Raw genomic sequence first — 24,319 nt, 5'->3', positions numbered from 1 at the left:
CTTTAACTCCAAAGCACTGTTTAACACTTCTCCTAACAGTACTAAAAATGGTGTTTCTCTAGTTTTGTCTTAAACAACAAAGGCTAAATGGAGAATGCTTGAGCCTGCCCCTGTAATGTCTAGATGGTTTTGTTTTAACTAAAAGGGTGATTTTTGAATAGTAATTAGGTATATATAAGATTACAAAATGAGATATCAGAAATTTAACCTCATTCCAGTTTTTTCCCAGTTTATTTCCCAAGTACTTAAAATTTATTTTTTATTAAAGTATATAGTATCAGAGTTCCTGTTGTGGCTCAGCGGTTAGCAAACCCAGCTTATATTCATGAGGACGTGGGTGTGATCCCTGGCCTTGCTCAGTGGGTTAAGAATCTGGTGTTGCCGTAAGCCATGGTGTAGGTCGCAGACACGGCTTGGATCTGGTGTTGCTGTGGCTGTGGTATAGGCTGGCAGATGTAGCTCTGGTTAGACCCCTAGCCTGGGAACCTCCATATGCTGCGGATGCAGTCCTGGAAAAAAAAAAAAATCTAAAGTATATAGTATCACTATAGATACATTATAAAGTATCATACTGTTAAGTGCAGACATCTTAAGCATCCAGTTCAGTGGATAAATACATACTTGTCTAATCACCACCCAGATCATGTTGTACAACATTTTCAGTATCCCAGGTTATCCTGTGCCTCTTCCCAAATCATTCCTTTTTGCCACAGATAACCACTGTTTTGATTTCTGACACTATAATATTAGTTTCACCTATTTTTTGAACTTCATGTAAGTGGATTCTTACCTATAATACAGTACATGTAATGCTCTTTTAAATCTGGTGTATTTTATTTATCATATATCTTTGAGAGTCATCCACATATTTTGGTGGAACAATAATTCGTTTTGATTCCTGTCCATTATCCTGCTGTTTGAATATGTCACAGTTTATTCATTCTGCTGACAGAAATTGGGTTGTTTCCTGAATTTGGCTATTATTAAGAATGACGTTATAATCCATGCCTTTTGGTATACAACCCTGTTGGGTATGTGTATTTAGAAATGAAATTGCTGAGTCATAGAGTAGGCATATCTTTAGCATTTATTGCCATTTTTACAAAGTATCAGTTTACAGTCTCACTGGCAATATATTCAATATTAATGCCAACACTTGTAACCTTTCCAACTGCCTTTTTTTTTTCTTTGGTCTTTTTGCCTTTTCTAGGGCCGCACCCATGGCATATGGAGGTTCCCAGGCTAGGAGTCTAATGGGAGCTGTAGCCGCTAGCCTACACCAGAGCCACAGCAATGTGGGATCTGAGCTGCGTCTGCGACCTACACCACAGCTCACGGCAACACTGGATCCTTAACCCACTGAGCAAGGCCAGGGATCGAACCTGCAACCTCAAGGTTCCTAGTCGAATTCGTTAACCACTGAGCCACAATGGGAACTCCTCCAACTACTTTAAAAACAGCATTCCATTCCCATTAGGGGAAATGAGAAATAAAAGTAAAATAGAGAAAGAAACATTATTTCTTCTTACTGCATATTAGGAACCATATGATTTTATGTTTAATGTGTTTATTCATTTCTTCCTTTTGCCCTATCTTCTCAACCCAACTCAATATTTTGAGACTATTTACTTAATTTCATCCAAGAAAAAAATGTACAAAAGTGAACAGGAAAGAAGATCTAAATAAATGGAAAGATACTGTGCCCAAAGGTTGGAGGACCTCATATTGTTAAGGTAGCAGTCCTCCTCAAGTTGATCTATGGATTCAGCAACATCCCTATCAAAATCCCAGCTGTCTGTTTTTCAGAAATCGGCAAGCTAATCCTAAAATTCATATGGAAAAGCGAGAGACCCAGAATAGCCAGATAGTCTGGAAGACTCACATGTCCCAAAGCTGTAGTGACAAGACAGTGTATTAGTCCAAAGAATAGCAGTATTTTTCCCAGGGAGGCAGATTGTATCAGCATATCCAGGAAATCTAAGAAGATTAGGAGCTGTGTAATGGACTATAATGTGAGGGGATCAACTGACTGAATATCATTCATATTTGTGTCCTTTATTTTGAAAGATTTCCGTGAACACTGGAAATGTTATTTTTGAAGTCGCAGACTCACACTCATTTTGTTGGTTGTTATGAGTTACATGAAAGCTCATCAGCTCAATTAAAAATTGCATTGTTGGAGTTGCTGTCGTGGCGCAGCGGAAACGATACCGACTGGGAACCATGAGGTTGTGGGTTCGATCCCTGCCCTTGCTCAGTGGGTTAAGGATCCGGCGTTGCCGTGAGCTGTGGTGTAGGTCACAAATGTGGCTCAAATCCGGCATTGCTGTGGCTCTGGCGTAGGCCGGCAGCTACAGCTCCAATTCGACCCCTAGCCTGGAAACCTCCATATGCCACAGGTGCGGCCCTAAAAAGACAAAAGACAAAAAAAAAAAAAAGAAAAAAAAAGAAAGAAAATTGCATTGCTATTTAAGCAGATAAAGTACATGCTATGTTCTTTGAAGCCGAAGTTCTGAGTGGTTAGCACTAATGCTATTTAATACAAAATGCCTGCTGTCTTTTGTATTCTTTACATTATTCAGAAAACTTGTAGCTCATAGAATATTATCTGTTCTGATTGATCTGATTGTCTGGGAGGGCTTACAGAATTTTATTTGAATAGTTCCTTCGAACCTTAAGATTACATGGCTAAGAGTCCTGAGAAATCTGGATTAAAAATTGACAAAAGGAGTTCCCGTCATGGCGCAGTGGTTAACGAATCCGACTAGGAACCATGAGGTTGCGGGTTCGGTCCCTGCCCTTGCTCAGAGGGTTAACGATCCGGCGTTGCCGTGAGCTGTGGTGTAGGTTGCAGACGCGGCTCGGATCCCGCGTTGCTGTGGCTCTGGCGTAGGCCGGCGGCTGCAGCTCCAATTCAACCCCTAGCCTGGGAACCTCCATATGCCGCGGGAGCGGCCCAAGAAATAGCAACAATAACAAAAAGACAAAAGACCAAAAAAAAAAAAAAAAAAATTTGACAAAAATATTTCTTTTGAAAGTGTTGGAATGCAGTTAGTACAATGTCAAAATCTAGCAGTGGTTAATAAGTAAAAGTCTCAAAGTCTAATTCTCTTTTGTGAAAGTGAGTTAAAGTTATCAACATATAGTGGCTATCAATCCACAGGTAATTGTGATGTTCCTTCTTCCTTCATCCTCCCCCCTTTTAGGCTTTCTGTTTCCTTAAAAGAATTAAATTTAAATTCAATGATGCCATTACAACACATCGACTCTTCATATTCATTACTTCCCTCCTTAGTATAAAATTTATCACAAAGAAGTCGAAGACTAAAAAACGACCAGTTAAAGTTATCTGCTCCATTTTCTGGGACATTAGCTACACGTCCATGTTTACTTCCCACGCCCTCTCTTTCATGCCACACTGTAGACCTTTACTGAGGAGAGTCTAAAAATCGCCTCAGTCTAACAAATCATGACTGACGAAGTCTGAAAAGACAGTCAGCACAGTGAGGTTCATTGGTAAAGTTCAAGAGAATCAGTACAGAGCTTTTCTCCAAATTGCTTTTATGTTTTTTTATCACCCTTAGAAGTAAAGATTTATGTTTGAAAAGTAGGAATATTGACCTCTTATATTACGACCTGTGTCCTCTCTGAAGCAAGGATGAAGCCCTTTTAAGAGTTAGTATCTTTTTTAAAAAAAAAAAAAACAAGGCTAACCTTTCTTTGTTTTTAAATTCGTGTTAGACCAGGTATTTGCTGCAGTTCTGCAGTAAGAAAACGCCTGGGAGGTCCCTAGTGGCTTAGCGGCATCGCCACTGGCAGGGCTTAGGTTACTGCTGTGGCTTGGGTTCGATCCCCTGCCTGGGAACTTCTGCATATGGTGAGCATAGCCAAAAAAGAAAGAAAACTCCTTAGACCTGAGGTAGCAGATTAGACTTAAATACCATGCTTCTTATATTCATATGATGTTTAATTCAAAATGGGTAACTATGCTGTCTTTAAAATTCAGTATCACTTCAGGAATAAGGGATAATCACCTTCCAATATGTATAGCTGCCAAAGCTAACTGATTTGTATCCACTTAACTTGACTGCTTTTCCTGTTACTATCTTTGAAATTATTAGGTTGAACCAGAAGAAATTGCCTTTTTAAGGTTAAAAAGTCAAATATTAGCAGTTTCAGGGTTCAGTCTAGTAGTTTGGTAGGATAAATAGACCACTTAATTTCTGTGATTCACAAAGCATCATTTCTACTTTATCCAGCACTGGTCCTAACTGTTCTCCTCGGTCTCCAGCCTCCTACTCACCGGTGATTACTACAGTTTACTCTTCCAGATGAGTTTATTGAAGAACTACTTTCCACTTGTCTCATGTGTGCCCTGTATTTCTTTACCCATTCATCCCTATTCCATTCACTTACCAGTGTCATTTAAAAAGTAAATATAGGAGTTCCCGTCGTGGCACAGTGGTTAACGAATCCGACTAGGAACCATGAGGTTGCGGGTTCGGTCCCTGCCCTTGCTCAGTGGGTTAACGATCCGGCGTTTCCGTGAGCTGTGGTGTAGGTTGCAGACGCGGCTCAGATCCCGCGTTGCTGTGGCTCTGGCGTAGGCTGGTGGCTACAGCTCCGATTCAACCCCTAGCCTGGGAACCTCCATATGCCGCGGGAGCGGCCCAAGAAATAGCAACAACAACAACAACAACAAAAAAGACAAAAGACAAAAAAAAAAAGTAAATATAGGAGTTCCCATTGTGGCTTAGTGGGTTAGGAACCTGAGTAGTATCCATGACGATATGGGTTTGTTCCCTGGCCTTCCCAGTGGGTTAAGGATCTGGTGTTGCCGCAAGCTGAAGTGTAGGTGGCAAATGTGGTTCGGGATCTGGCGTTGCGTTGCTGTTGCTGTGGCTGTGGTGTAGGCCAGCAGCTGCAGCTTTGATTTGACCCCTAGCCTGGGCACTTCCATATGTCTCAGATGTGGCCCTAAAAAGGATGGAAAAAAAAAAAGTAAAATACAGATATTGTTACCCAATGAAGTGTTAAACACTTTAAAGTTTGAAAAATACATAATTTCTTGCCGTAGTGTAGAAGAAAAGCACTGAACTGGAGTCAACCTTAATCTGCCTCCTACTGAATGGAAGGCTTTAGAGAAAGTAGTTTAATATCCACAGGCCTATTTATTTGTGTATAAATTATAAATACAGTTGACCCGTGAACAATACAGGTTTGAACTGCCCTGGTCCACTTGTACGTGGATATTTTTCAATAGTAAATACTACAGTACTACACAGTCCCTGGTCGGTTGAATCTGCAAATTCAGAGGGACCTCAGCTACGGAGGGTGGACTATAAATTATATGCAGATTAATCCCTGTTGTTCAAGAGTCAACTGTAGTACGTTCTTTTACCATATGCATCTAAAACATTTAAAATCAAATGAAATTTAGCTGTTTAGTTGCTAATTATAGTAATTCTTCCCTTATTTGAGCATGACTAGGATGCTTAATTATATATTCAGGAGACGTGGTTTTTTTTTTTTTTTGAAGTATGGTTGATTTACAATATTGTGTTAGTTTCGGGTATATAGCATAGTGATTCATTATTTTTGCAGATTATTTTCCGTTATAAGTTATTATAAGATAATGGGTATAATTCCCTGTGTTATACAGTAAATCCTTTTGCTTATCTATTTTATATACAGTAGTTTATCTGTTAATCTCATATTCTTAATTTGTCCCCCCTCCTTCTCTGTCCCCTTTGATAATAAGTTTTTTGTCTGTGTTGGTGAGTCTGTTTCTGTTTTGTTTTTAATTGAAGTATAGTTGATGTACAGTTTTTCAGGTGTATAGCACAGTGATTCAGTTATACACACACACACACATCCCTTTTCAGATTCTTTTCCATACAAGATATTAAATACAGTTCTCTGTGCTGTACAGTTGGTCCTCGTTTATGTATTTTAGATATAGTCGTATCTATTGATTAATCCCAAATTCCTGATTTATCCTCCTTCCCTTACCTTCTCCCTTGGCAACCGTAAGTTTGTTCTGTCTGTGAGTCTATTTCTATTTTGTAAATAAGTTCATTTGTATCATTTTTTAGCGTCCACATATAAGTGATATCATGTGATTTTTGTCTTTCTCTGGCTTATTTCACTTATGATATCTCTAAGTATGATAATCTCTAAGTACATCCATGTTGCCGCAAATGGTGTTATTTCATTCCTTCTTGTGGCTGAGTAATATTCCACTGTAATATATATAAATACCACATTTTTATCTGTTCACCTGTCAGTGGACTTTTAGGTTGTTTCCATGTCTTGGCTGTTTTAAATAGTGCTGCTGTAAACATTGGGGTACATATATATCTTTACTGATTAGAGCAATGAAATATATCTTTTCATCTTTTCTGAATATTTGCCCCTATAAGTCATATCATACAGTATTTCTCTGTCTGACTTATTTCACTAAGCATATTATTCTCTAGGTCCATCCCTGTTGCTGCAAATGGCAGAATTTCATTCTTTTTATGGCTGAATAATGCTCCGTTGTATATATATTTCACATCTTCTTTTTTTAAATTTTATTAAATATTTTTATTTATTTATTTATTTCAGAAACCACAGTTGTGTGTGTGTGTGTTTTCGCCTTTCTTTTTCTTTTCTTTTTTTTTTTTTCCCTTGTCTTTTTGTCTTTTCTTGGGCTGCCTCCCGCGGCATATGAAGGTTCCCAGGCTAGGGGTCGAATCAGAGCTATAGCCACCAGCCTACGCCAGAGCCACAACAATGCAGGATCCAAGCCGCGTCTGCAACCTCTGCAACCAACACCACAGCTCACAGCAACGCCGGATCCTTAACCCTCTGAGCAAGGCCAGGGATTGAACCCGCAACCTCATGGTTCCTAGTCCAATTCGTTAACCACTGAGCCACGATGGGAACTCCTATTTCACATCTTCTTAATCTAGTCATCTGTTGATGGACACTTGGGTTGTTTCTATATGTTGCCATAACATAGTGCTGCTATGAACATTGGGGTGTTTGTATCTTTTAAATGAGTGTTTTCTGTTTTTCCTGCTATATACCCAGGAATGGAATTGCTGGATCATAGGATAGTTCTATTTTCAATTTTTTAAGAAACCTCCATACTGTTTTCCATAGTGGCTGTGAGACAGTGTGCATTTGGGACCCTTTGCTGCTGTGGCTGCAGAGCTTGCACCTAGACATACATCTCCTTGAGCAACAAAATACAAAGAAACTATAAGGGACTAAAAATAACCGTGTGCATGCTCCAATGGGGCAAATTATGGGCCAGAAGATACAAAAAAACCCTAAAAACCCAGCTGCCATTTCTGAAGAGGCCAGAGCAAGAGCAGGGTACTACACCTGCACACAGCAACACCTACACCCAGTACGACCGGCACACAGCACCACCACAAGGTTGAGCAGACCACCCCAGTCACCTCTTTGTCCTGACCCCTGGACCCATTCCTACTCTCACCCCATGTAAGGAACCAGCTTGCCCCCACCACCACCTCGGGGAGCAGTCGAGTGAGCAAGGGAACCCATTGCTTGTTTTTGCTCCTCTCTGCTACAGCACGTACCCCAATAAGGTCTTGCCTGGATTTCTTGCCTGGTCTCCTATGAATTTCAGTTGATTGGGGAAGGCCAAAGAACGCAGGCTAGTTGCAGCTGTACCAGCCTATTCCCACCATTATCAGGTGTCCAAGGGTTCCCTTTTATCCACCTCCTCTATTTAGGAGAGAATTCTTTATGATCCAAACTTTATAACTGCCCAAACGAAGGTTGCTAATCTCAGCTCTGATGTCCATGAACACATAAATGGATAAACAAAATGTATATCTTTGCTAAGGAATACTATTCAGCAATAAAAAGGATATGTAAGTTGTGAGCTTTCAATGCCTATTCTCCATATCTTCCAGTTAAATATATATGAGTGCTACTTTAGATGAATTTTCTTCTGGGACTCTTATTGTCAGGGAACAGATTGCACTGCATGGTTCCTTTTGTTATAGAAAACTTGCTTAGAATGATATAGCAATTCGTGGAAAAGTTAAGGTCTAAATCTCCTAACATTTTTTCTTTTCCTTGATAATTCTGGAATGAGAAAAATAATTTTAACAGCAGGTAGATAGTTTATGATGAGAAAAAGGTAGCAAGTTGTAAAATAATTAGTGGTGTAGGAAAAATTAATATGCACTAAATTAGCAAATGTGCCACCCAGTTTTTTAAAATCTTTAATAAGCTATCATTTATGTACAATAAATTCACCAATTTTAAGAGTATAATTCCGTGAGTTCCAACAAATGTGTACAGTCATGAACCCATACCATAAACAGATATAGATGTTTTTGTCACTGCCAGAAAGATCCCTCTTAGCCCTTTGCTGCCAGTCTTCTCTCCACTCCCTGGCAACCACTAATCTGTTTTCTGTTGATGTAATAATAAATGAATTCACAAGTATATCATCTCTTGTGTTTAGCTTATTTCATTTAACATAATAGTTTTGAGGTTCATCATCATTTTCGAATGTGTCAGTTGTTCCTTTTCCTCTCGTCATCATGTTTCCTTTACCTGAGTGTATGGAGCATATTTATATAATAGCAACTTTAAACCCTTGTCCACTTATACTTTGTCATTTCTGCCTGTTTCTATTGGTAGAACCTTCTCCTGGTTGCTGGGTCATATTTCCTGTTTGAATGCCTGGAATTTTTTATTATACGTCAGACATTATGAATTTTACGTTACTAGGGGCTACATTTTGTTGTATTCTGTTTTTTTGGCCGGGGCAGCAGCAGGGGTGGGGGGGTGCCCGTGGCGTGTGGAAGTAAAGGCCAGGGATTGCTGTATTCCTTTAAGTAATAATGGAGTTTGTTCTTGGAATCAGTTGGAACCTTCTGAGACTTGCTTTTAAGGGCTGTTGGGGTGGGCCAGAGCAACTTTTAGTCTAGGTCTAATTTAGCTCCACTACTAGTGTGATTCTGAGGTCTTTCCATTTTGGTTGGTAAAAATGCAAGCTGTTCCCATTTCTGAATGCCAGGAATTGTTTGGTCTGCTGCTTTCTGCTGGAGCTTTCCCCAGCCCTCAGGTTTCTTCTCGTGTGTGCAGATCGGCACTTGGCCAAAGGCTCTTCTGTGGATCCCAAAGGTCCCTCTGTGCACTTTCCTCCTCTCCTGTTGTGCTGCCCAATAAATTCTAGCCACCTTGGCTTCCCTGGCTCTATCTCTGGTGTCCTCAACTGATAAGACTGGTCTCCCCATCCTGCCCCCAGCAGCCTGGGACCTGTCTCCAGGCGGTACAGGGACAATCCAAAGTCTACCTTTTTATTTCCCTTCTCTCCAGCTTCAGTCCTGCACTGCCTCTGGCCCAGTATCTGAAAACCATTGTTTATATACTCTGTCCAGCTTCCTGTTCTTTACAAGCAGAAACGTAAATCCAGTTCCTGGTACTCTATCATGGATAGAAGTGGAAATCTGTTATTCTAAATGTAGAGTAAGCATGTGTTGGTATTTCTAAGGGAAAGATATATGTCAGAACTTAAGTGATGCACTTCAGAGGTCACACTGACCTAGTCATAGCTTTGTGTACCTCTCTGGTCAACTTGAAATTATTTATATATAGAGTTTTAATTTAGGGTTATGGCTTGCTCTCTGTAACAGAACAATTGTTCTTAGATGATCATAAAGTCAAAACCAGACCAAATAATTTCGTGAGTTAGCAGTTAGAGAAATATATGTCTTAATCCATTTGTGTTTAGGGACATGAACAAAGGAGGATTAAAAGTATGGTTTTAGGGGAGTTCCCATCGTGGCGCAGTGGTTAACGAACCCAACTAGTATCCATGAGGACGCAGGTTCGATCCCTGGCCTCGCTCAGTGGATTAAGGACCTGGCGTTGTCATGAGCTGTGGTGTAGGTCACAGACATGGCTTCAATCCGGCCTTGCTGTGGCTGTGGCTGTGGCTGTGGCATAGGCTGGCGGCTACAGCTCCGATTTGACCCCTAACCTTGGAACCTCCATATGCCGCAAATGCAGCCCTAAAAAAAGACCAAAAAATATATATATATATATAGTTTTATGTTGTATGGATATGCTATTGCTAACTGATAGAAGTTTTAGGGAAATGGTGACGTAAACTCGTAAGAGGAAAATGTGGAGCTCTGGATGGCTCTGTCTCTGGACTTATGTGTGAAATTACTTGGAGCACAGTTTTTAGAATGAAATGGAAGTTGAACGACCTAGATTCTAGTCTCAGCTGTGCCACCCAATACTGTGTGATTATAGGCCAATCACCGCCTTTGAGAGTCTCCTAATTTATAAATATATAAAATGAAAATGATAATAAATATGCTACCTACTGCAAAAGGATGGTAGAGTGTTAAATGAGATAGTATTCATGAAAATGTTTGAGGATGCTAATGTGCCATGGAAATACTAGTCCTTTAGCTTTATTTTGTACATTATTATAAAATCTGCTATCAACACCTGCTATCCCAGAATACAAAAGCAAGATGTATTTGTTTCTATCTATATTCATACAGTTTACTGTGCAAAAATGTTATGTTGAAAAGAAAGAAACAGACCGATTGATAAAATAGATGAGATTACTGTCTTTTTCCACTCCTTAATTCTTAGTATTATTTTATTTCTCTCTCCGTGATTTTCCAGGCAAAGAATGTATACAGCAGTTAGCCGAAAACACCAGGTATTTCAGGAGACGTCTAAAAGAGATGGGCTTCATCATCTATGGAAATGAAGATTCTCCAGTTGTGCCTCTGATGCTCTACATGCCGGCCAAAATTGGGTACTTTTTTTTTTTCAGATTGCATATTGGTCTTTTATTAGACTTAAAGTTTCCCGTGCTGTGAAACTCAGACTTACGTATTTTATTGGGGAAAATTATCTTGCCCTCATTATGTTAACCTTCATTTGCTCGATGTGCCATAGATTAGATAGTGAATCCCAATTTGTAAAAGATGTGAACTGTTAGTCTTTCATTAAACAAACATCTGAGTGTAATGCACTCTTCTAGGGGCTTGAGATAGAACAGTGAACAAAACACAGAAATAAAAATCCCTGTCCTTGTGGAGCTTATGCTCTAGTGGGGCAAGGGTCAGAAAAATATAATAAGTAAGTAAATTATGTGATATGTTAGAAGGTATTAAATGTTATGGGAAAAAATAGAGCAAGGTACGGGGTACTGAGGGTGCCCCGTAGGTGGGAGGTTATAGCGTTAATAAATGAGGTGGGCATGGTGAGCCTCAGTGGAAGGGAAGATGACATCTGAGCTTGAATTAGCTGAGCAAGTTAGCCACTCGGAGGAAGAAGCTTCTGTGCAAAGGCCATAATGCAGTAACATACTTAGCGAACGGAAGACTAGCAGGAGGTGAGTGGAGCTGGAGTGCAGTGCCTAAGGCGAGCCGTGAGCCGTGAGGTCAGCTGTGCTATTGCACAGTTACCAGATGTGCACATTACACCAGCCTTTTTGGCTTGTGCAAGGCGTATATAATGGAAATCTTTGCCCTGGAATAGCTTTCAATGTATTTGAGAAGTCTAGATGTAAAACGAAACCAAAATATATTTGAAAATCTAATATTAAGTTAGTATAATTAGTTTCCAAATAAGTATGTGCAAAATTATGCCAGAGATATAAAATAAAGGAGTTATCTACTTAATATAGGCTCAGTTAAAAAAAAGCACATCTTTGAGTTCCCTAGGGGCCTTGCAGCTGGGGACTCAGTGCTGTCACTACTGTGACTTAGGTTACTCCCGTGGCCTGGGTTGGATCCCTGGCCCAGGAACTTTCACATGCGGTGTGTGTGGCCAAAAAAAAACCGCGCACATCTTTTCAGATCTGTGAGCTCTGACTTGATCTTAAGTACAAAATTGGATAAGGATCATTTCTCAAGTTTAATTGAACTCATTAAAGGAACAAACGTCTTTATTCATCTTTGAATCCCTAGTACCCATCACAGTCTCTGGCACTCAGTAAATGTTTATTACAGTGAATATAGGAAGGAAAATTAAATCAGAGAACTTGGAGATATGGCGATTCCAAAGATAGTAAAGGGAAGATTGGGAAAGGGAGCTCATTGAGGAAAAGCGAGGAGTTCCATTTCCAGCAGGAAGTCCTATGGGCATTTGGCATTATGGCCTTCGGAAGAGATGATAGGAATGAACCAAAAGCAAAGGTGTAGGATTTCCCTCATTCTTCTCAACGTGGAATTATCATAAATAAGCTCAAAAAGTTAGCTGGTCTGGAGGACTGACTTAGTCCGGAAGCCTTTCTATAGAGAGGACTTTGTCTGATTTAATCTACATAGGTGAACCTGACCGTGGACATTATAATAAAGATTTAGAGAGAGTAAGGCAGAATTCAAATAAAGCACTAGACAGTTTGGGAGCATGTGCCAAAGATGCAGGGCGCTCAGGCTTGGCCTGACCCAAAGGAGACACATTGAAGATGATGTACTGGTCCTGGAAGGAGTGGGGAAACCTGGGGCTGTTACCAGGGTAACTGAAGTGAGGGGGATTTTTTATTCTCAAATAAATGCTTTAGACAGCTAAGGGAAGAGTCAGAAAGGAATTAGGTAGGTCTCCAAGAGAAAAGAATAAAGAATAACATAATCTTGTAAATAACAAAATTTAACATCAAAGTTAGAATTTTGTTAATTAGGCAAGATATAGATGTGGCAAAATGTCACTTGCCTCGTTTGGCTTGGGATGGGGGTTAAACAAGAATTGTGTAGTCTGGGTGGTCCTCTGAAGGCTGGAGGTGAGCTGGCCAAAGGAAGCCCCAAATTCAAAGGCTGCCCAACACCCAAATCCATCAAAAAAAATGCCTGGTCTGGAGGGCTAATGTTCGGCCTTTCCACCGGCAGAACGATGTCCATGTTACAGCAGGTCCTCTGCGTCCTTGATCTTAATAATTTTCTTAAACTGCCAAGCATAACATTTCAAGGACCAGGTTTTAAACTCAAGTTCATTTTGAAACCTCTGAACCACTGTTTTACATGTCAGGGACACCTCAAGGCTACAGTTGCAAATTACTTTAGGTAAGCCCTATTAAAAATTGGTCTCTGCCAACAATATTCTTTCACCTTTGTGAAGGAAACCATTTGGAAGAAGACCACTTCAGGGTTGAATAAAAGAGGTCTTTGTGAACTGCCAGGGTTTTTTTTTTTTTTTTTTTGTCTTTTTTTGCTATTTCTTGGGCTGCTCCTGTGGCATATGGAGATTCCCAGGCTAGGGGTCGAATCAGAGCTGTAGCCACTGGCCTACGCCAGAGCCACAGCAACTCGGGATCCAAGCCGCGTCTGCAACCTACACCACAGCTCATGGCAACGCCGGATCGTTAACCCACTGAGCAAGGGCAGGGACCGAACCCGCAACCTCATGGTTCCTAGTCGGATTCATTACCACTGCGCCACGATGGGAACTCCTGAACTGTCAGTTTTAACTTTCATAGAGGTTAGAAGAAATTCCTAATAGAAGTCTCTAGTGTCTGGATCACCCAGGAGCTTAAATCCTTCGGGACTGCAAGACTTTCGTACCGTGTGCTTTATTATTCTTCCTGTTTTCTTATTTCCCCTCTGCAGCGCCTTTGGGCGGGAGATGCTAAAGCGGAATGTCGGTGTCGTTGTGGTAGGATTTCCTGCTACCCCAATCATCGAGTCCAGAGCCAGGTTTTGCCTGTCGGCAGCTCATACCAAAGAAATACTTGATACTGTAAGTAGATCATCTGTTGATCCTTATGTTCTTTGAGCACCTAAGATATTTACTGGTAAAGCAGAGGAGGGAGTATGCAAGGCTGCTTACAAACAACAGCAAAACTGTTAGCATCATCCACCAGGCCCCACGTGATCAGGGCTCTGGGGAGTTTTCTGGCTTCTGGCTTCAGCTTATTCCACCTTCTCCTTTATTACATTCTCTACAGCTCGATCATTCTCTTTCTGCTCTAGCTGTTTCTCCTCTAGGCTTTCTTCAGTGTTGTTCTGCCTGTGGAATTTTCTCTCTGGACTCTCCTCTCCCCTTTGCCTGGCTAACTGCAACTCATTCTTCACATCTATGCTTAAAAGAAACTTGCTCAGGGCTTTTCCCAAACCCTCTTGCAAGATGTTTCCTGGAATCTTAAGACCCTCCCTTAGGAGGCTGTTTACACCTGTAATTATTTAATGGCAGTCTTTTCCGTTGATAAATCTTAAGGAAGAACTAAGTCTGTTTTTCTGATTCTGTATCTCCTGAACCTACCACAGTGCCTAGCACATAGTAGGGGCTCATAATTATTACTGAATGTAAATACTTATGGTCTCTTAATATGTTCTCATCTCTCTTTTTTTTAACCTTATGGTTCCTAGTCAGATTTGTTTCCACTGCAGCACAACGACCACGAGGGGAATTCCTACACTGTGTCTTCTAACAACAGTTTTTACTCCTGATAACTGTACACATTCATGAAACAATTTAAATGTAACCAGGATATCTCAGTAGGTTTCTGTTGCCAACTAACATGTTTGCCAATTGAGAGTTCTAATCTTTTTCATAGGATCTACTTGGAGGGATTATTTGACTTTGCTTTCCCTTTAGTTGTTGTTTTTTTTTTTTTTGTCTTTCTGCCATTTCTTGGGCCACTCCTGTGGCATATGGAGGTTCCCAGGCTAGGGGTCTAATCAGAGCTGTAGCCGCCAGCCTACACCAGAGCCACAGCCACGCAGGATCCGAGCCGCGTCTTCGACCTATGCCACAGCTCATGGCAACACCGGATCCTTAACCCATTGAGGGAGGCCAGGGATCAAACCCGAAACCTCATGGTTCCTAGTCGGATTTGTTAACCACTGAGCCATGACGGGAACTCCCCCTTTAGCTTTTTTAAGCATAAAGTATATTTTTTTTTACTGGAAATAGGTTTGTTGAAGTCATTTTGTCTTATGGTTTTTTTATGGAAGAAAACATGAACATTATGAGATACAAATGAACTTTTATTTATTAATGGGCCCTGTGACATGAATAGACAATGCTATAAAATTGACACAGAAAAACTAACTCTCTAGAGCTAATAAACATATTCAGCAAACTGCAGAGTAAAAGATAACATAAAAGAAATTAGTGTATTTCTGGAGTTCCTGTCACGGCTCAGTGGTTAACAAATCCAGCTAGGAACCATGAGGTTGTAGGTTCGATCCCTGGCCTCACTCAGTGGGTTAAGGATCTGATGTTGCTGTGAGCTATGATGTGGGTGGCAGACACGGCTCGGATCTGGCGTTGCTGTGACTGACTGTGGTGTAGGCCGGCATCTACAGCTCTGATTAGACCCCTAGCGTGGGAACCTCTATATGCCACGGGTGTGGCCCTAGAAAAGAAAAAAAAAAAAAAAAAAAGACAAAAAATATATTATACTAAGTGAAAGATGATACAGAAGACCACATTTATATGAAATGTCCAAAATAAGTAAATTCATTGGGTCAGAAAACAGATTGGTGGTTGTCAGGGCCTAGGGGAAGGAAGAATGAGGATATGAGCATGGGGTTTATTTTTTGAGATGATGATACTTTCAAATTAGATAGTGATGAAAATTATACAACTCTGAACTGTAAACATTTTAAAAGGTAAATTTTGTGGCATAAAAAAATTGTATCTCAGTAAAGCTGTTGTCTTAAAAATGGGGCGTTTCCTGATGGCTCAGTGGGTTCAGGATCCAGTATTGTCACAGCTGCGGCGTGGCTTCAGTCCCTGGCCTGGGAATTACTGCCTGAGGAGGAGGATGGAGGACTCATTCAAATAGAACTTTGCCCACCACTCATCTGTGCCCTGGGTTACAGAGTGCGTGGCCTTTGGGGGTCCACAGTAAAGCAGGTCCCCAACAACAAAAAAAAAAATAGAGAGAAGATCAAGATTATTAGCTCAGGTGGCACAGCTCTCCTAGAATATTTTCTTTTTCAAGGACTATACTCAACCCTATAGCTAACGTGCTTTTTCCCTGTGATCCCATCTTACCCTGTGATCCAGAGATTCAGTGTAGACGACTTGTTAACAAATGGTGCTACTTGTCATGGTTCCTTATTTCTAATCTAACCAGGTAAACCCCACATCATGGTCAGCAGTTTCCAGTTACAATGTCTTTTATGTAAATAAAACCTATTCATCGGAGATACTCGGTTTTGGGATCAGCCATAAATAATTTGATATCTAGATCCCTTTGGGCTACTGTGGGTTTTATCCATCTCTATTCATTTTCTTTTTTATATTGATGAAAAAATAATCAGGTTCTTCTGAAGTTAGGTTCATCAGTGTCTTTACTTTGTGATCTTAGTAAGTCATATATTGTTTTAAATTAATAAATTCTATATCAGAGGTCAGGGTAATAAATGGCTAATGGCTTCTCCCAGCTGAAATTCAATCTTAAATTGTTTCCATATGGAGCTTTTAATTAAACTTTTCAAAGGTGCCACTGTTCTGATAGCATATTGAAGTCCACCTCTTATTTCCATTCTATATTTTTCACATTTGGCGTGAAGAATTTTTTTTTAATGCTAGCATAAATAAGGAATACTATTTATTGATGGGGTTTTTTTTCCCTCTCTACAAACACTGATTTTTAAAAGTTAAATTTAAGAACGGGTATAGAATCTGTTTACTCATAATCAGTGGATTCTCTTTTCTGAACTAGAAGGTGTACATTTTCATATGGACCTAAAACCATGAAAGTGGACGGAAGATTTGATGTGTTGGAAATTAGGGAGAGTCGCCCTCAGGCAACAGGACTTCTGCTGCTCACAGTACCTTTTCTTAGTCTAATAAGATGGTGTCTTAGAGTCATTGTCTCCAAAGCTGAGGTCTGTAGACACCTTAGGCAACACCCACAAAGCCTGCATGCTGCAGCCAAAAAAAGATAATCTCTCAATGTTAGGGTTTGGAGGTTTTATTTATTTATTTTTAAATTAATTTATTTATATATTTTCTTTTTTGGCCACCCTGCTCTGAGCTACAGTTGCAGTCTAGGCTGCAGCTACAGCTTAACCCATTGTGCTGGGTGGGGGATTGAACCTGTGTCCCAGCACTCCAGACACAGCAGATCCTGTTGCACCACAGCAGGAACTCCCAGGGTTTGGAGGTTTTAAATCAGACCTGAGTTTAAATGTTGACTCTGTTCTTTCCTTGCTGGGTTCCACTTTTTCTTTTTGGCCACACCTGCGGTATGTGGAAGTTTCCAGGCCAAGGATCAAACCCGCATCACAGCAGCAACCCCAGCCACAGCAGTGACAGTGCCAGATCGTTAACTCACTGCGCCACCCGGGAACTCTCCACCTTTCCTTGCTAAGTCTGCACAGCAGCCCACTTCAGAAACTCTCTTCATCTTGCATCTAGGAAGCGTCCCAGTGCAAACTCCTTATCACTTTTCTGGTACTGTGATAGCAGAGAGAGCAAGTGCTAGAGCCTGAAGGGAGAGATGGCAAATTGTAGCCAGCCTGGCAAAGTCAGGGTACACTTTCTTCTCCCAAGCATATCATACTTTGATGAATCATACCCTTTACCCTGCACCCCTGCTCTTCACAACCTATTCTTCGTGGTCAGCCTGCCGTCCTTCTCAAAAAGCAGCTCTTTCCATGGCTGGACTGTAGTCTGCTCAGAGTAAATGCACTGGACGCGGTCCCACCACAGAATAACCTTACCCTGATTGTTTTTAGGAAATTAAAGCACCCAAGGGTGCCTTCATCCTCCTGGCTCTGACTAACCTCTGCTCTGTCTTGTACATTTTAGGCTTTAAAGGAGATAGATGAAGTCGGGGACCTGTTGCAGCTGAAGTATTCCCGTCATCGGTTGGTACCCCTACTGGACAGGCCCTTTGATGAGACTACATATGAAGAAACAGAAGACTGAGCCTTTTTGGTGCTCCCCTTGAGGGCCTCTCCCGCCCCCAGGACAGCGTGTGGCCTTTCTGAGCCAGTTCCAGGAACCACACTTCTGTGGCCGACTCACGTGCAAGACATTTCCTCAACTACTGACGGTGGCCACCTCCACTCTAAATGGCATTTTGTAAATAGAAACTGCTTCACATCCTTCCTTTGCTACAGTTCACCATTTAAAAAAGAAGTGACTCACTTTGCTTTTTTGTGCATTAAAAAGTATGTTTTATTTTTTAACTACTCCACTTGTGACATCACGCTGACCCTAGCCTGCCTCTGGCTAACCTCGAAGGCCTTTTTCCTCTCCCAGCCACTTCCCAGACGTGGACGCATTGAAAGGTCCTGCTGGCCCTGACTCTGTGGCCTCAAGACTCCACTGGCCCTCCTCCGGGGGAGCAGGTGCCTTCCACTTACTTCCAGTCCAGGTCTCAGAGGTTGCCAGCCTTGGAATCTTTCTTTAACCTGCCACATAACCCAAGTGTTTTAATGCGTCTTAAGTTTATCCATTTGAGAAAAACAGTAAATGCTAATCCTGCTGAAACTCCCCCTCATTGTGTGACCCTCCCTGGCCAGGAGCCTCCAGGGATGGGGCTTAGTCCATTCTCTTCTGGTGACCAGATGTTTCTTCGTAACTGTCACCATCTGAGGGCATGTCCAATTTCGGGATTCTTCCCAAGCTATAATCCTACACTCCCACCCCTATTTAAAACACTTAAATTGTTTTAAAAGCACCCACATCCCGCCCCAGTCAGACGTCTGTGGTGAAGCTGACTCGCACCCCACTATTCTGAGTACAAAGCTGCTCGATAGAGTGACTTGTACTTCTCTGGGGTAAGAGGGCAGGGGCCGTGTGGAAGGAATTGATGGCTCCTTACAGTGTCTGTGGTTTAGTTCTTATTACTTTCACATTTTCAAAATTGTGACAGCCCCTGCCTGGGTCTGAGTCCAGATTAGGACTTAAACTGATGAAAGAAAATGTTGGTAAATTCTCTGCTCAGAAATCATTTATCATGTTCCTAATTTAAGGATTAAAGTTTTTAATTTACTCTTTTTAGGAGATGACCCATTTAAATATCACTGTCTGTGTGCTGGTTCTCCTTCATTCTTGATGTTCTCACGCAGTTCTAACCTGGCATTGGGGGTCTAGAGGCGCCATCTCCTTCCGCTACCACCCCCCCCCCCTTTTCCCTTGAGAAATCCCAAACGTGTTTTTCTGTGCTAAACTGGGATCCTCTGTTTTGACTTTTCATATCAGGTGAGGGGACTTCTTTCAGAGAGCTTTATACTGTTCAACCAAAGAACACATCTGAAAGTCACCATTGGAAAAGTTCCCTTTATTGCTTGTTTTCTGTTAAGCTTAAGTGAAGAGAACTCTTGACTTTTTTCCTACCCAAGATCAGCTTGTCTTTTAATAGCTGTCAAATATCATGGGGGGAGGGATTGGAAACAAAATGGAAAAACATTGTGTGAAAGTTTTTGCACGTCATATTTTTTGAAATTATTCCTTTGATTGGTAAAAACTCTCAGCCCAGATTCTCCTAAGCATCTCGTCATCAGCTGTGGTATGTTTGTGCAGGTACATGTGGTGGAGGATGTAAGCAATGCTATTATTGTTTGTGAAGTTTTATTTTCATGTCTTTTTTTGCTTGTTAGGGCCACATCCATGGCATGTGGAAGTTCCTAGGCTAGGGGTCGAAAAATCAGGGCTACAAGCTGCTGGCCTACACCGAGCCTTGTCTGTGACCTGCATCACAGCTCACGGCAAAGCTGGATCCTTAACCCGCTCAGTGAGGCCAGGGACTGAACCTGCATCCTCATGGATACTAGTCGGGTTCCTTTCCACTGAGCCATAACCGGAACTCCTGTTTTCATGTCTTAAGTTACCTTTGGTCACTCTCAGCATCTGAGAGCCTTAAGCCCTTGAAATATTCTAAGGTTTTATTTTACCTTTGTAAAGAGTAGAAAAAGGTGAATAAAAAAAAAAAAAAAAAAACCCAAGTAGAGATGCAGGGACTGTATTTAGCATGTACAAGTTGAAGTAAAAAAAGATACCACTTGGTGGTAACTAAGTAATTCGTCTTGTAAAATAAAATACATTACTAACCTTTCCCGCATATCTAGGTCCTCACCATAGACACCTTAGAACACTAGAGAGCTTTTGCACTGCAGCTGCTATTTCATGGTAGAGGGTCCATGAAAAGTCATAAACATCAAGCAGTAAACTTACCAGCTAGTCCTTTCTTTTGGCTTGCATGAAGTCACTGTAACTTAAAATGTCAGTTAGTATGGGCATTGAAAATATATGTGTGTAAATATATATATATGCACACATGTATGTGTGTGTGTGCATATATATATATATATCACTTTGCTTGTGCAGTTAGTTCTGGATAAATGCAGTTAAGTTACAGATTTATTTTGAAGTGTTAAAACTCCTGTGATCTCTCCAGGACATCTACTTTCTAGAGGACAAAACATACACACTGGTTGTCTCTTCTTGAAACTGTAATATAAATCTAGGGTCCAGTCATATCACAAGTATCATCTAACCAAGCACTTGGGGAAATACAAGTGTATATAAATACAGTCATTGGGAATGAGGAGACATCTGGGATAAATAAGTATTGTTTTAAGTGCATGGTTTAACACAACCTGCTTCAGGAATCTGATGGGATTCAAACAGGTATTAGCTAACCATTACTATCAAGGAGGATGATCAGAGTTAGTTAATAGAGGCGTGACTAATCCTTCTCACTTTTCCTCATTGCTCTTTTCATTTAGCGTTGTCTTTACGTATTTCAGGTTCATCCAACCTCCTGCAGATCACATCAGAAACTAGGAAGTTTAACTAGGGGACATCAAAATCACACCCAAAGAATGGATCAAGTGGCAGTGGCCAGTTCTCCTCCCATGTTGATTTTAAAAGCTTTACCCTAGAATATGGCATAAATTCTAGAGCAAGTGAATTTTGAAAGACAATGTTCAGGGGCAGGGTCTTTGGAGCACTAAGCTTTTTGCTTTGCTTTGGGAATTTCTTCCCTTTAAAAAACATTCTCGTCTCTAGACCCTAGAGTACTGCTTGGTTGCTTTGAAAAACATTGGCATCTTAGTCCTTTCATCACGATCTTAAACTTTCATGATAGGGTGAGGATTTCAGGTGGTTAAACACGCCTCATCCTCACGGAGTCATGCAAGGTGAACAGAAATACCTGACTCACCTACTAAGGGCTGAGTGTTTGCCTAATGCCCTTTCAGAGGCAAAGGCCCTGTTTCTTCCCTCACAGCCCCCTTTCCAAATTGATGAGGATCTCTGGCCCCTAGTCATGCTGGTCATGAAGGTTGATTTCACACCAGTAAAATAAATCAGTGTAGCCCAAAAGGGTTATGAAGGGAGAGGTTGAGCAGCTGTTTGCTTAAATGCAGCCTCAGAACCTGTAGATGTGCTGCTGCAACCTGCTTAACACGGAGGTTCCGTGTCCAGCAGGCTTCTGAATCTGTTAAGCCTGAATCAGAATACCTTCCATGTGAAGAAAGGCATGTCCATTCTCTCCTCAGCTTTATCCACATGAAATGTAGTGTTCAGTTGCCATGTGCCCAGATAGCTACAAGGTAGAAGGCTGGCTTCCTGCCTCATCGTACAGAAGAAATGCCAAGACTAGCCAGTGACCCCTTTGCTTTTAATTGTGTAGAACATGCTGTTGCACCCCCTTTTGCTGTAGATTAAATCTTTTCTAGGGAGGAAACCAAAGGAGCTAGCTCGAGAACCTAATGGAAATGTTTACTCCAATCTCTGCTGAGTCTGGAGGTATCACATTCCCAGTCATCCTCGGGACTGGCCTGGTGGGGGCGCTGTGGGCAAAGTTGTTTACTACATAATGCACATGATAAATGGCCTTATAAACTGATTCTTTGTGGTATGATGACTTATAATAAACTGACCCTAAAGAACGCAGTGGCTTTTAAACTGCCATTACCTTGTTTTTAATGAAGCCATACCTGAAGCTCTGATCTTTGGGAGCAGTTGTGGGGAGGTTGAAGGAAAGGTAAAAATTAGAGCAGTACCCTGCTGTTGTGCCAAGTGGCCTGCCTTGCTGCCATTTGCATGGATAAATGAGTCCTTCCATGCAGGGGGAGCCTTCAGCCCATGCAATCTGGTTTTTTTCAGCACAATTCCCAAGTGTCTGGGGCAAAGCCTGGTTGCTTGGCTCAGGCCTTCCAAGGACATGTGGGACACACCCCTGACTGGGTCCTGGGTCGGAGTAGTAACCTGACTTCATCCTTACATTAGGTCTTGTTACATCAGAGGCGAGAATGGCTGGATGACAGAAAGCATCTTCACAGGGTGTCAGCCAGCTTGCCCACACAATCTTGATGATCCCTCTCTGCATAAAAGTCGCTAATATTAAGAGAAGGGGAGAGAGAGAATAAGAATAGAGAAATAGCTTATGGGGAGTTGAGGTCTTATTTTCATTCCTGTAAACTGGAGATGCAAGAGATGCTGCAATGGTTATCACAGTCCTGTAATGCTTATATAATCTGAGAAAGTGAGAGAAGGGGAAATGTAAATAAAATTTTTAAAAATTTAGTCATGTGTTAAAATGTCACTCTTTGTCTCCCTTACCCACCCCCCACCCCCCCTCTTCCTTTTTTGCCAGATGATTTATTTTTTTGCTTTGGGGGATGACTGTCAAGCTATAAATAATGGGTTGGGGTAGGTGTATGCATTTCAAGAGTGCATGTTAAGAGCCGAAGGGGAACTACCTGAGATAACTTAAGAACCATGCCATGCTAATAGAATGTTTTGCTCCAATAAAGTACTCGGAAAGCTGTATCTGCCTTTATTCATTCAACCCATAAATACTGAGTGCTGTTTCCATGCCAGGCAGCTCATTGAGCATTACCAATAATAGCAGCAAAAAACCCCCTAAAAATCCTGCTTTCTAGTAAACAAATACGCACATGAATTATATATATCACATTAGAATGGCTAAGTCCCATGAAGGAAAGGTAAAGAGCAGGATAAAAGATTAGAACCAGTGTCTCGTTTAGACAGGAGGTGATGGAGGAAACTTTTCCATGGAATTTAGTCATGTGTTAGTGTGATAGTCTGAAAGTTAGTGTGGTTGATAATCAGTGAGCAAAGGGGACAGTGGTGAGGTGGGGCTCGCCAGGAGGAGGTAGAAGCCTGCTGTTGTGGTGAGGGTTTTATCTTGTCCACTGAAAACTAGTGAAAAGTTTTAGGAGTTTCTTTGACCCCTAGCCTGGGAACTGCCATTTACCACAGGTGTGGCCCTAAAAAAACAAACCAAAAAAAACCCTCAAAAATAATAAAATCATGACTCTTACAGATATAAAAATAAAACATTTAATTGGAGTTCCCGTCATGGCTCAGTAGTTAACGAACCTGACGAGTATACATGAGGACACGGGTTCAATCCCTGGCCTTGCCTCACTCAGTGGGTTAAGGATCTGGCGTTGCCATGAGCTGTGGTGTAGGCCAGCAGCTATAGCTCCAATTGGACCCCTAGCCTGGGAACTTCCATATGCCTTGGGTGCAGCCCTAAAAAGGCAAAAAGACAAGAAAAAAAAAAAAACACTTTATTTAACTTATTAATGAGGACACTGGTAAGGGTTTTACAACCAATTCAAAGGAGATACTGGAAAACAGAAACTTTCAAAGGTCAGGAATAGTGAAACGAATGTTCAAATGAAGACAAAACCGATTTCTTCCATACTGGGGGAGACCAGTCAATCAAACCCCCACAGGATAAGACAAAATTTGCATTTCTATAGACAATAATTATTTTGCTTCTCTATTAGTTACCTACCAACCTACAAAGTTGTAAAATGGCCCCAAGACAGTGAAAGACTAGATCGGGTAACTCAAAAGGAAGAACTGTAGGTAGACAATGCACTGTTGTCCACTGAAGCATATTTTTTTCTGCAGTGCACAAAAAGAGACTGGAGTGAAGAGGTAGGTGGTGGTTACCTGGATGTATAAATGTGTCAAAACTCATTCAATGGCACAATTAAAACAAGTGTGTTTTTAGGCGTTCTCCCTGTAGTGCAGTACAGGTTAAGACTCTAATTGCAGCGGCTCTGGTCACTTGGAAGGCATGGGCTAGATCCCTGGACATAGTGGATTAAAGAATTGCATAGCTGCTGCGTAGGTGGCAGCCTTGACGGCTCACATTCAGTCCCTGGCCCAGGAATTTACATGTGCCTGGGCTACCTCAAAAAAAAGAAAATTAGAAAAAAATACATACACACATATATGTCCTTAGATTCTCACTTACTCCTTGCACCTGTGAGGTAGGTGGCCCCTCCCCCATGCCCCACACTTTTACAGATGACAAAATACCCACCAAGGGGTCCAAGAAGTTGTCCAGTATCACCTTAGTAAATGG

At 41.3% G+C, this 24,319-nt stretch overlaps 1 protein-coding gene across 2 annotated transcripts in view; it reads left to right on the top strand.

The window, feature by feature from the left end:
* Positions 1–22,741, top strand: part of SPTLC2 (serine palmitoyltransferase long chain base subunit 2) — a 95,087-nt gene extending 72,346 nt beyond the window's left edge. Inside the window, exons 10-12 of one of the 2 annotated variants that reach the window (XR_014811226.1) lie at positions 10,678–10,813; positions 13,608–14,365; positions 15,327–18,150. Coding sequence is in view for 1 of the 2 variants with exons in the window: in XM_021099554.2 (XP_020955213.1) it covers positions 10,678–10,813; positions 13,608–13,737; positions 17,767–17,886 (386 nt within the window). In the remaining variant the exon portion in view is untranslated. Of the gene's footprint in view, positions 1–10,677; positions 10,814–13,607; positions 14,366–15,326 lie in introns of both variants that reach the window. The other variant, XM_021099554.2, reaches the window with a different exon arrangement.
* Positions 22,742–24,319: the final 1,578 nt, after the last annotated feature.

The sequence above is a fragment of the Sus scrofa genome, chromosome 7, assembly GCF_054392235.1.
Source record: "Sus scrofa isolate SSC_HxYL_T2T_F1_AM1 chromosome 7, Sscrofa_HxYL_maternal_Yorkshire_Landrace_v2.0, whole genome shotgun sequence".
In the NCBI taxonomy this organism is placed as follows: Eukaryota; Metazoa; Chordata; class Mammalia; order Artiodactyla; family Suidae; genus Sus; species Sus scrofa.
This window is presented reverse-complemented; position numbering and strand designations above follow the sequence as displayed.